General features: G+C 41.4%; 1 protein-coding gene across 2 annotated transcripts in view; it reads left to right on the top strand.

The window, feature by feature from the left end:
* The window catches only part of FRY (FRY microtubule binding protein), a 255784-nt gene that overhangs the window by 211736 nt on the left and 30533 nt on the right, over positions 1-13515 (top strand). For both annotated transcript variants that reach the window (XM_054973031.1, XM_054973032.1), the window contains exons 48-51: positions 1722-1901; positions 5337-5498; positions 5600-5674; positions 9965-10135. In XM_054973031.1, coding sequence (XP_054829006.1) covers positions 1722-1901; positions 5337-5498; positions 5600-5674; positions 9965-10135 — 588 coding nt within the window. The remainder of the gene's footprint in view (positions 1-1721; positions 1902-5336; positions 5499-5599; positions 5675-9964; positions 10136-13515) is intronic.

Below are 13515 nucleotides of genomic sequence, written 5' to 3'. Positions count from 1 at the left end.
ATCAATACGCACCCCTCATCTCTGCGGCCCCGCCCCCGCACAAAGGGGAAAAAAAAAGAAGGGCAATTCATCGGTATGCCGACACCGCGACTCAGTCAACCTCCATGCACCTACCCGGAATTAGAACGGACCGCATCGTTGTTGGGGAAAAAGGTTAAAAATAGCTTTAAATCAGAGGTGCAATGGATCTTGAATCAATAGAGAGTCAGCACACGAGTTTAGCTTTTAAAAAACATTTACTTCTAAAGGGAAAAGGGTCACAGGTTGCCTACAAAACAACAAACACCTGGAGCTACATTTTTCCTTACTGTTTACAACAAAGAACTGAGGTAATAGAATGGAGAATCTTCTTCTTCCTCCTTCTTCTTGACTTTGAAAGGACAGTCACCTGACCTGTTGACCAATAACAGTTTACAAACACTCTCAAGTTTCCCGGGCTTGCAGATTATTGGCTTTGTGCCAGGTTCCCTTTCCAGGTCAATCTAAACAATAGCATGGTAGGTAAACACATTAACCCCATAATGACTGAATCTCAGACCTTGCAACACACATATATTCCAACAATTGTAACATTTTTCGGTGCAAGCTGTCATGTCAGCTTTCGGCTTGACTGCTCCATAATGTTGCAAGAGTGGATCTCCAGATGAAAGCTGGGGAGAATGATGCATAGGACGGACAAGGATGTTGATTGCCCCTCACGGGACCAGTGTCATGTAGTGTGGAAACAGGGGTCCGCAGTGGGTGACGCCTCCCCTGTCACAGGCGATCACCTGCCTTAATCAGAAGATATTTATTTTGGTCATTTGGTCACAGGATGGTTTCACAAGGAGCCATGACAAGCAATCCCAAAATCCGCCTACTACCCACAGAGATGAAAACTCCACGGACCCAGTATTGAAAGACATTTCAAAACTGCCTGCCCAAACAGGGGGCCAATCACCGCAGACTATCGATGGTGGGAGGAGAAAGAGCCAATCAGCGCCCATTAACGGGGTGTGGTTTCAACAGGACAGGATAGTATTGTGTCGGTATACCGACCGCCTTAATATATATATTTTTTTAAAAAGGCACATGACTTTTCAGAGCAAAACCACGCCCCCACACGTTCATTGCGGGTTTTGTTGAGGGGATGTGATCGTGGTGTCACGCGAAAAAGACAGAAGTCGGAAGGTGATGTGAACACGTGCGTGATTATTGCGCCCTCAAACATGACGCAATGATATCGGGAAAAAAGCGGGAGGTAAGGTGGTGTGGAATCGGCCAATATCTTGCTCTAAAAAGAAAATTCAAACTCCTCTTCAAATATTGCTTATATTTTCCTTGCTTTTCTTTGGAACCATAAAAGTTAGAAATCAGAGTATCAGGATGTCAAATTCTGTGTTGAATAGCAGCATTACAGAAAGAAAATGCAATGTAGTTTCACTCCTCATAACTCAGCTAGGGAATAATACATGCTCTGAAAAGTTAATAATGTAGCACAGTACTGTTCCAATTTAATTCTCAGTGTGATCTCTGAGCATTCCTATATACGTATGTGTGTGTATCTGTTTTAGCAAAAGTGTATTATATTTCAAACAAGTACTATTACAAGCCTCCAAATATATTATAATTATATGCATTAGTATGTCATTTTATTTGTAAGTGGTTCTTTTAATCATATTATAGAATTTATTTTCACTCATGTATAATTTGATGCTTTGTTTCTAAACTTTTGTTTCCAGAGTATTCATTGGCGAGAAGCCCTAAATATACTAAAGTTGGTAGTTTCACGCTCTGCAAGTCTGGTATTGCCTTCCTGCCAGCACAGTGATCTGTCAAAGATGGAAATACATCGTGTGTGGAATAATGTATCCAAGGAACTGCCTGGGAAAACTTTGGAATTCCATTTTGATATTTCAGAGGTATTGCCTTTTTTCGCTCCACAGTGAACATGTATGTTCATTTGAAAGCTCACTCAGAATTTTATATCAGTAGAAAATCTTCAACATCAGTAGAACATGAGAGAAGTGACTCCCATGAAACAACTAGAACATGGTGCAGCAACAATGACATAAGCAGAATGGAATAAGTATTGCTTCCTTTGTCTCAAGTGAGACTGGTAAAATCACACCACGTGTCATGGGTGGTCCAGTAGCGTGGTCAGAGTCCATTCCAGAGTCCAGATAGCGAGGTCAGGCAGTACAAAGATCAGTTACCAGCAAGTTCCGAGGGCTAGGCAAAGGCAGAGTCAAGGCACGGCCCAAATGTCACAATAGCAAGGCAAGGGCAAGGCAACGTTCAGTGGAGTGTTCGCAGCAGGAACAGGATTCCGACGTGTTGCTTCCATGCTCCCTGGTTGTTTATGGCAGGGTTTTATAGATAGGCTGGGCTGGCAGCCAGCTGCTTGGGAGCTATCCTGTGCTTACTTCCTCATCGCTCTCAACAAGCAGCTGGCGTCTGGCCAGGAGGTGTGCACTTTGCCGCCTCTCCTGCAGCTCCACCCATTGCTTTTGTCTACTGCACTCTCTGGGTGAAGCTGGAGGTTTGGGCATCTTTGACAGTGCTTCACCAGTGCTGTTGGAACTGGAGGGCATTGGTATTCCTGGCTCAGCTGCTGACTGAGGGCTTTGGGTGACTGCTGGCTGGGCTTCACCAGTGGTGTTGGGGCTGAAGGGTGTTGGGGCTTCTGGCTCAGCTACTGGCCGTGGACTCTGATCTGCCAGCAGCTGTTCCTCCTGATTGCCGGCTTCTGCTGTATCAGAGCTGGCTTGGCTGGTTACACAAGGCTCCTCTTCTCCTGAAGAGTCCTCACTTTCACTGAGCCCCATGACACACAGCTCAGGGGTTGGCCCCCAAGCAGGAGATCCCAGGTTTTCTGATCTCTAGTTAGAAAGGATTCCTGGTTGCACAGAAAGATCTCAGCTTGAGTTTAAACAGCTTTTGCCTAAGAAGCATAATTAAACTGGGAAATGGAATGAGGGTCTCCTTCCAAACAAGGTAGCAGCACATGACCATAATAACTAGCCAACTTTATAAGATGTGCAGTTAGTCCATCCCAAGTCTTCATTACTTGTGTGCCAGAAGTCAATCCAGGACAGAAGAGAACTCTTTCAACCTGATTTTATGTAGTGATTTAATGCTAGAATATTTCTCCCTGGGTTGGATCCAGTCTAAATTGGTAATTTCCTTCCTGCTACAGACCCCCTTAATACCATTAATCGTTACTAGCTAAGGTGACTATAGGGAACTTCCATATTCAGAGGCAGTAAACCTTAATACCAGTGTTAGAAAGCAACATCAGAGAAAGACCTTGTCCTCCATGTCCTGTTTGTTGGCTGTCTAGGACAATTGGTTGGCTGCTGTGTGAAATGAGATGCTGGACTAGATGGACTACTGGTTTGATACAGCAGAGCTCTTCTTATGTTCTTATGTCATTCCTTAGGGGTCATGGCTCTCCTCCAGGAACATCATTTCATGGAGATCAATGGGCAACAGTGAGAGTGGGGTTGCAGGGAAATTCCATTTTACTCATGAAAGATTTAACTGGGATCAGACCCCTTGTGTGCACATTTACACCATAAACCTAAACAATTAAGAACTAATTTTAATTTGACAGTTTCCCACACCCACCTTCCATAACATAATTAAGATCACACTTCATAGGACTGGTGTTGCTTATAAGAAGAGGTCATGCCAGTTCAGTTTGCTTCAGTTTATAACACAGATGTGATCTTACCTGCCTGATAGGCTGTTTGCTAATTCAGTGCCACTTCCTACCACTATGGTTAACATCTGATTTTGCCTATCTAGGTCCTGAAGAAGTTCATATTAACAAATAGATTTGAAAGGGAGCACAGGGCTCTTTGCCTTTCCACAGGCAAGAATAAGTTAGCCTTGTTGTACTTAACAAGTCTGTGCTTGGGTATCAGTGGCCATGAGTGCATCCAAAGCATCATAAGTGCTCCACTGGACATGCTAAGTTCCTAGTAAACAAGTGCTTCTCCATTCATTTCAGTTTCCGATGCATCATTAGGAAGTACAAAAACAGAACTGTCCTGATTTGGAAATGAATTGAAGTGTCCTTGTTTGGTGTGCATATAATAGATTCCACACGCAGTCAAGGCAGGACTCTGAAAGATAAATAGAAATAAAGGAGTCACCTCAAAAAGAAATAACTGTTTCCCATAGTATCCCATTTGTTGCAGGTACAGTGCATTACGTCCCCTTCAGGGTGTTGCGCTCTGCAAACAAGCAACTCCTGGTGGTCCCCAGCCCGAAGGACATCTGTCTGGCCTCAACCAGGGCCAGGGCTTTTTCTGCCTTGGCCCCAGCCTGGTGGAACGCTCTCCTGTTGGAGATCCAGGCCCTGCGGGACCTGTTACAGTTTCGCAGGGCCTGTAAAACGGAGATGATCCGCCGGGCCTTCGGCTGAGTGCCGGTGGGTGTCCTCCTTCTTCCATCTAAGACCACCACTTCTTCTGGGGCTGCCCTCGGCCATCTGCTATGCCTGTATACAGACTCCCAATATTTGTTTAAATAGCCTGCTCCTGGACTATTTTAATGATTTTTAAAAAATTATTATTGATTTTATGTTTTTGTGATTTTAATGTATTTTTAATGTTGTTAGCTGCCCTGAGCCCATCTGTGTGGAGGGTGGGGTATAAATAGAATAAAATAAATAACTAGATACTCTGAGTCTACAAAGCTGCAAGCAAATAACCACAGTGTACTTATCAAGACCTCAGATCAAGGCTACCAGGAACCCCACCCCACCACAGACCAAAGATTTCCTCTGGGTCTTCTTCATACCACCCAGACCCAACCCAAAAATCATATGGATACAAATTGCATCCCTTGTTCAACTCCATGGACGCACAAGGTGACTGGATCCACAGAATATTGTCCCCTCAGTTTTGCTTCCTAAAATAACAGCCTGTCAGATGTCAATAAATGTAGCTGTATCAATTTCTGCATTTACTTTCTCAGTCCTAATTTATTATGAACTGCCCATGGATAGTTTCTTCTTTGGTAGAAGGGAAGCAATAAATAATGTATTTTTGAAAGTAAAAAGAATTGAAATAGTTTTTTTTAAAGAAATCCCAAACCTGAAATAATAGCCATACTTGTCAGCAGAGTATGGCTTATTTATAAAACAGCAATGTTGAATTCTCTCTTTTTCTCTCCCTGATGTAGGTAGTAGCTAAGAGAACACAAAATGTCAAATTTCAGCTCTAACACAAACTCGCTAGGTGGCCTTGTTCCATCAACCAAGGGAGAAATTACAATATAGTTGTAAGAATTTATGAAAAACACCGAATTGCTCAATATGCTGTTTCAATTGTTATTTTTCTTTTAAGACTCCAATTATTGGGCGACGATATGATGAGCTGCAGGGATCTTCAGGTCGGGATGGAAAACCTAGAATAATGCCTGTCACACGTAGTACCTCTTCGACTTCTTCTGGGTCTAACTCTAATGTCCTTGTCCCTGTTAGCTGGAAGAGACCACAGTATTCTCAGGTAAAATTCCTTCCTAGTTGTCAGAATGGAGTTGTATTCTTTGAAAATAATAATGTTAAATATAGAGCATTGTATAAAATTTCTCTTTCTTTCTTTTAAAGAAAAGGACAAAAGAAAAGTTGGTCCATGTTCTTACTCTTTGTGGTCAAGAAGTTGGCCTCAGCAAAAATCCTTCAGTAAGTCTTATAATTATTATAGTGGCTTCGAATAATTAATTTAAATGCCAATTCTGTTATCTTCCATTTATCTGAGATGGCAGACTCTTCCATAATTAGCAGTATTCTATATTTCATAGCCAAAATACAAATAATGGAAATAATACAAACTATGTTCCTCTGCCCAAAATTAGGAGATCATCTATTTGAAGGGCAGCATTAAAATGCAGCTTTTTGTTAATTCGTTCCAGTGTGACTGAACTGTGTATGTCAAGTTTATAATTATGTCTTGTCTTTGTTTTTTGTTTACATCATTTTCTAATTCCGTAATCCTAGCCCTATTGCAGTTTGGGGGATGTCTTATGCTCTGATTGCATTATTTTTGTAATCCACCTTGAGTCTAGAGGAGAAAGAAAGGCAATCAATCAGTCTCAACATCTTAGCAGTTCATGTTCATTATGCCCTCTTATAAGCTTGAATGGACAAAACATGACAAATAAATGAGCAGATACATTGGTTAGCGTTTCCTAGTTAATTCCTGGCTGAGGAAGTGAAACTCTAGTTGTTGAAACGAGTGGTCCTCAGAATGTGATGCAGGCAGCTGGTAGAGGTACATGTTCTCTTGTACATTTACAAGAGGGCTGCTTTTATTTGGATTACAACCTTTTGTGAAGCTCAGAACGCAAGTCCTCTTTCCTTGAAACTAAATTAAAATCATAGGATTCTTGCAGGAGACTAGCTATTCTATTCAATTATAGTAAAAAAGAAGCTGGATATCTAATACTGTTCTTGTCAATCTTTCTGATTTACCATCCTTTCATTTACTATTCTTTAATGTTTACTGCGTTGAGTAGCCTTCATCTCCCTAATCCCACCCATTTTGTTTCATTATAAAAAATTATTCACAGCTGTTATTGAAACCCGAATCTGGGTACTATAAATTATTTATGTATTTATTTAGGCATCTATGTGCTGTTTTTCTCCCCACTGGGAAGCTAAAATAGCTTACAAAAAAGTCTCTCTCTCTCTCTCTCTCTCTCTCTCTCTCTCTCTCTCTCTCTCTCTCACACACACACACACACACACACACACACACACACACACACACACACACACAATTGAAAAAAAATATACAACACAAATTCCTGGGCTTGTCCTAGATCCTCTGGGTAGCTGACTCATGGCTGTAGGCTGTAAGCCATGGGCTAAGTGTGAAGACCTATTTGGCTCTTGCCAAAAAGGTTATGTTTCTGGACACACCCAGGCTTTAAGTACCTTCAAACAGAAGGTACTTAAACAGAAGGGAAACAGAAATTCACCTGCCCTGCACAAGAGGTAGGGCTTTTCTTGTGTGATGGCTGCTGATCTTTAGAACTCTCCATCAGCAGACATAGTCTTTTTGGTGTAGAGCAAAAACATGTTCCTTGAGCAAGTAGGTTAAGCAAGTTGCTTTTGCTGATTTTTGTTGTTGTTTATTCTGATGCTCTGATATTCTGTTTCTTTGATTTGGTTATTCTTGCCTGCTAATTTAGATCTATTTTTAAAAATTGAAGTAACATTCTTATTTATGAACTACCTTGAATGCTTTTGTTACTCAAATCTATAAATATAAATATATATAGCAATTAGGGTAAGGAGCCATTAACCTATGGAGAATAGAGAAGAATGTTGAAACAATGACATTATTTTATTCTCCCCTATTCAATCAATCAATCAGATTTATTTACAGTTAATAACCAGTACAGACTTGTAAATTCTCCCCTATATTGATGGCTAAGATTTTAGCCTTGGCCAGGCCTGGGTGGCTAGAGCAGATTGTTTCAGTACTGTTTCAATTACAGCTGTCATTAGGTAAGTCAGCATCATTATATTTAATTCTGACCCAGGTCATAGAGGATAGATTAAAAAAAAAACATTTTTCTACAAGGATATTTTATTATGAGCTATGGGGTGGGGGGTGGGGAATGGGACCAGGGTTTTCAAAAATATGAAATGTTAAAAAAGGGATTTAAAAAAAATAATACCAGCAATATCTGTTTCTTTAAATAAAGTATGCAACAGACCTCACGAGTCTGTGAGATCGTGATGACCTTTGTATGGGTTATTGAAGAACACTGCCAAGGCTTTGTAGTTAGAGTCAGTGCAAGATCTGGGGGAGACAGGCAGATTTAGAAAGATACAAGAGAGGGGAGGCAAAGCTGGAGAGGGACAAGAAACAAAGTGGAAAGGGGAAAGCTGAAGATTGGGGAGAGGAACAGAAACATTTGGGGAAGAGACTATGCCGGGCTGGGGCAGGGGAACGTAACAAGATGGGCAGAAGAGAAGGAATGGTCAGGGGCTACCAGGTAGGGATGCTGGAGGCTGAGGGAGAGGTTGCAGGCACTATTGGAAGACGGAAAAAAGAAAAACGAGAGAGAGGAGGAGTGGGAAATGACATCTTCCTGTGAGTCTTTGCGGTTCCTCCACTTGTATGTATCTTCCTTCTAAAACACATATTGTGCTCTCAGGCCCTAATTATTTATATTGCAGTAGAAATCAAACTCCCTATTCCCGGGGAATCCTTTTTTACATTGATACGTCTGGCATATAACCCTTGCATATTGTAGGAAATTCTGGGGATATATGTTTATGGCATGTTAGAACTTTAAGAATCATGTTTCTTTAAGTAAAACGAGTTGGCAGTTGTATGAAGAAATGTAACTGCTAGAACAGTAATAGCAGAAGAGGAATCAAAGGAGGGTTTTTTTAATCATCAGAAATTAATTGTAATAAAATGATAAGTCAGGCTAATTAATAAAGCAATTTGTTTAATTAAGCCAAACATTTAATTGAGTCACATTCATGTTACTAAGGCCTGAGCTAAAATTTAGCAGACACTGGTAAGTGCTGCAGAAACAGAATATGCCCTGGAAAGTATCCAACACATTTAGATAATTTTTCCCTTTGTTCGATAGACTTTGCTGTGAACTCTAAAAGGTTGTTTTTACCAGTTAGGTCGTTATTAGAAGTTTATGTAATTGTATGTTCTGTAGTCCTCCTGACTACTTTGCAGATAGTGAAATCTGCAGAACAGGATGAGGTACAGAGTGAGAGATTTCTTCAAGTCTTGGAGGAATCCCAGCTATGCAGAAAAATATGGTACTCCCTTAAGCCCCAAATTGAGGCGAACCCTTCCTCCACAAAGGAATTTTGTGCCTCGCATCACAGACCAGCTGGTAGCAAAGGAAACAGAAATATTCCTAAAATCACATGAGACTTAAGGTGCCATCTTGGGTTTCCATATAAACCAACTGGATACTGAGAGCTCCAACTCCCTTTGTGCTATGGTCTGTTTTTAGAGTAGTGTCCTCCCCCATCAGGTGGGATAGCCAGTGTTTAAGGGACACTGAGGTGCCTGCCTGCAGTACACATTGGTATGTTCAGATTGCTTTGGCACTTCTTAATGGTGACCAAACGCTTGCAAAGTGCTCAGATTAAAGATCTTGCAGGATGAGGAATAGCAACAAGGAACAGGAGAAAAGAAGGGGGATGGGAGGAAGAAGATGAAGGAAGGACAAGGAGGACTCCCTGCTATTCCTGCTGGGCCATCATTTGTTATGGTTATTAATAGGATAAGCATATTATAATATATGATTATAAGTAGTGACAGGAGGTCCCTTCCAGTCCATTTTAGAAGTAATTTAGAGGAATGGGATTATGCAGCTGAATGGCTACCAGATGTTTGACAACACAATCTGGGCCTTTAACTGGGGCCATCATAGCTGCATCCGCCCCTTTCCCAAACTCACAAGTATCTAGAAGCTCTAGATATCTCTGCAATGAGCCTATGTAATCCTAAAGCTCTACAGACCTAAGACATGAGAATACTGTTCTGTACAAGCCTCATTGACTTCATTGGGAGCAGCTCAATAGTGCTTAGGTGTATAATGATACACATTTTTTTTTAAAAAAAAATTAGCTAAAACATAAAAACTTCTTTATTTATTTCGGGGGGGGGCGTGTAAAGTATACATTCATTCTTTCTGAAATTGCTTTTTTTCCATAAATGCATATAACCACTAAGGCAGCACAAATCTGCAGCCATTAGGAGGTAGCTTGGACGTGTTCCTGCAGCACAAAGTTGCGTCTTTGTACAAGTTTAATCTGAAGGCACCTATCCAACATAAATAATAAAAAAGAACCTTCTAAAAATACCCACAGGAAGAATTAGGTGTGTACTGAAAACACAGTCCATTAGACTTCTGCTAGCAGAGCCACGGAGGAACAGTTTTAAAAAGAAACATTTCTTTGATTCCTCCCTTCCCCTTTTAGGTAATTTTTTCTTCATGCGGTGATTTGGATCTAATTGAGCACCAAACAAGCCTGGTTGCTTCTGAGGACGGAGCTCGCGAGCAAGAGAACATGGACGATTCAAACAGTGAGCAGCAGTTCCGAGTCTTTAGGGATTTTGACTTCCTTGATGTGGAACTGGAGGATGGGGAGGTACGGTACATTCTCTCTCTGAAAGAACTTTGCTCTTGCCTCAGATTAAGCTACATTCTAACTCTTCCCAACAGTAATATAATGTCCTCTTTCTATTTTAAGCAGAAGTATAACTGAGCAACATAAACTTGATGTTAAATGGGCCTTTTTTAGGATGATTACACAATATTAATGCAGTAGCCTAAAATGGGAGGTTACCGCACCCTTCCTTATGCCACATTTATTTTTCAATGTTGTTACCCAGAGCGCACTTTAATGCACTTTGCAGAACCGTTCCGGGAAGGCTAAAGCTGGACTTCCTACTGAGTGACACAAATACTACATTTTCATACCTTAATATGAAACGTTTAACAGCTTAGTGCACTGACATGCCAAACTGTTAAAAATATACAGGATTTGCAGTTTCATCAGTGACCTTCCAAATCCTGAATTTTAGGGGTGTGTCTGCACACATATCCTCCAGCATTTCACAAATGAAAATAGAAACACACTTGTAACACCCCAGTTCTCATACCAACATCAGTGATGAATCCATCAGTTTCATAATAGAGTTTTCTGCTTCAATGTGCTTATACTGTATTCATTTCCAGTTGGATTCCAATATCCAAAAAGGTGGGGGGGTTGCCATTTCAGGTTAAAGATACGCAGGAAGAACATAATTGCCCTAAGTATGTTGTGAATGGTTCAGAATGAACCTCACCAGTATGTGAAATGGCAGACTGTGCACCTTAATGCTAAGGTGTACGTTATATGCATGTGCATTAGAAGCAAGAAACATTGACCCACTCCACAGAGAAATCCTGGAGAAGGAGTTGAACCTTGAAAAATGACAACCCTAGCAACCCTCTAACATATATTTAACATGGTATATTTTACAAAGCAAAAGTGATGGGCATCTCAAAACAGGGATCATCCCTAGTAAACAGAGAGAGTAGGGGTGTAATGTGTTTGTGTATGTAGCATGAAACTAATGAAATCACCAGCACTTAAAAGCCCTGATACAGTTTCTGTACTGCTCTGCTGTTAGTCATCATCTCATCAACTCTCCAGAGAGAGCAAAACCAGGAGCCTGCGGGCATGTAATCAGGTCTTGGCAGGTAAAAGCCTGTGTCAGTTCATCTTTAAGTAGAGTTGCTGCAAGGGCATATTATTCAGCTGACATCATATACTTGAAGGGCATGGAAGATTCTGTTCTGTTACTTTTTTTTATGAATGTATTTTACTGGTATCATGAGAATTCTGTTTTGATGGGGGAAAGGTCAGCTTTAGGTTGTCAAGTATCTTGGAGTGTGCTTCAACTACATTGTGCCTCACTCCACTATCCTCTTCTGTACAGCAAAAAGGATGGTGAATATGTAGGAAGGGGAAATGGACCAGGAAGTAAAGAGAAGAAGTTCAGAATGGCATTCTTATTTTTCATGCCACATCCTGCTGCGGTGCTTGTCCCCGTTCTTTTATGCCCACCTCCAAGATGTAAACTACTTTTTGGTATGGCCCAAGCTAACCTGGATTCTTTCATAAGGGAGGAATGTGAGATAATTTGAGACACAATAGTTCTGGGGTCAGATCTTGTTACAGCCCAAGCTAGACTTGACGTATAACATCTGAGTTTCATGGGGACTGGCAGCTGCCAATTCATCATTGTGGTCACACTGTAGTCCACTTGGCTACTGCACATACAGACCTGCATGCATGTTCAGTAATGATGTGTGACAGCACTGGTGACCACTCAATGAACATCAGTTACAGGTGTGACTATGTTTTCCTATGAGAACTCCATTTCAAAGTGTCATAGGAGCTTGATTCAGATTTTATTTATTCATCTCATTTATAGTCCGCCTTTCTTACTGAGACTCAAGGTGGATTACATAGTATGAGGTTACTATAGTCAGTATCGAGGACATTTCAATAAACAATGCCATAGGGTAAATAAATGCAAGTTTACAAAGACATAATATTAGCAGAAATCCAATTCACAATTGAAAAAATGCTGAAACAGAGCATAAGCAATTCTAAGCAAATCTAGGACTGACATTAGACAACATAGAGTTATCCACTAGGGTCATACTTAAAGCACAGGTAGTACATAGGGGCACATACTTAAAGCAGCATATAAATTGGGACTATGGCACAGTGCTTCAGCCTTCCCCAACTCTGGCACAGTTTTCCTGACCTGGAAATGGCCTAGGCAGGGGAAGACTAACCATTACACTTACAGGGAAATTTCTTGATGGGCCACTGGCAGCTAAGAGCAAGCAGGGCCAAACCCCAGCACCTCTGTCAGTGCCTCAGGGGCCACTTGGCTTAGATCCTTCAGTGGTAGTGATGACTGGTGTCAGCTCATCAATTACATCCTCTTGAGCTGCCTGTTTGCATGAGGAAAGAACAAGTAAGAGTCTTTATATGTGAGACTTCTTACATGAGAATGCTCAAGTGTAGGGAGATGCAGTGCTAGCTGGGAAGCGTAGTTTGATTTCACCTCCCTACAAAGTCGGCAAAGATTGCTCCTCAGAGGGTTTGTTAATTACCTCTTCTCTTCTGGAAGGCCCTGTCAATTTCACCTCCCCTTTGGGGAGGCAAAGAGGAAATTAACAGACCATCTGAGGATCTTTGCCAGCTCTGTAGAGAGGTGAAATTGACAGAGCCTTTGGCTTTCCAGCAAACACTGCATCTCTCTACACTTGAACGTTCTTGTATAAGATGTCTCGTGTAGAGAGACTCTAAGCCAGTGCCCATTTTTGGCACTGCAGAGTGATCTTTCAAACACTGGCTTATAGCCCATGCAGTGGTCATTGAGCTTGGCTTTCTTCAGGGCCATTTGAACTTACCAGACTCCACCACCATCACCCCCGGGCCAAGGGGAGTGTTATATGTCCCATGGGGGACGGCTGCATGTGCAGTTGACAGTGTATGCCTTTTAAATTTTTTCAAAAAGCAGTTGGAATCAGGGCTGTGGCACTGGAATAGCAAGGGTAAACCTTTGGTCTCATGGTATTTCCTGGGTAGAAAAATTGCTTGTGTGTGTCCCAAATGCTATTAGTCCCAGTTTGTGTGGGGGAGGGAGTTAAATTTGAACTATATTGTTTCTGTTTAAAAGAATCTGGTCTAAAATGAAATCTGAATTGATGCAAGTGCAAACATAAAATCTCTTAAAGCTGAGTGTGTGATCCTCTTAAAAACTTAAGGAAGGCTCTTTACCTTTATTTAAATGGTGGTGATGGAGAGCGCTGTCAAGTTATAGCTGACTTATAGCACCCCCTGGTGGGGTTTTCATGGCAAGAGAGTAACAGATACAGTTTCCCATTGCCTGCCTCTGCGGCTCTAGTCTTTGTTTGATGTCTCCCATCCAATTACTAACCAAGGCCGACCCTGCTTAGCTT

Source organism: Eublepharis macularius, chromosome 3, assembly GCF_028583425.1.
Source record: "Eublepharis macularius isolate TG4126 chromosome 3, MPM_Emac_v1.0, whole genome shotgun sequence".
NCBI lineage: Eukaryota > Metazoa > Chordata > Lepidosauria > Squamata > Eublepharidae > Eublepharis > Eublepharis macularius.
The sequence above is the reverse complement of the archived record's forward strand: the minus strand, read 5'-3'. Positions and strand labels throughout refer to the sequence as shown.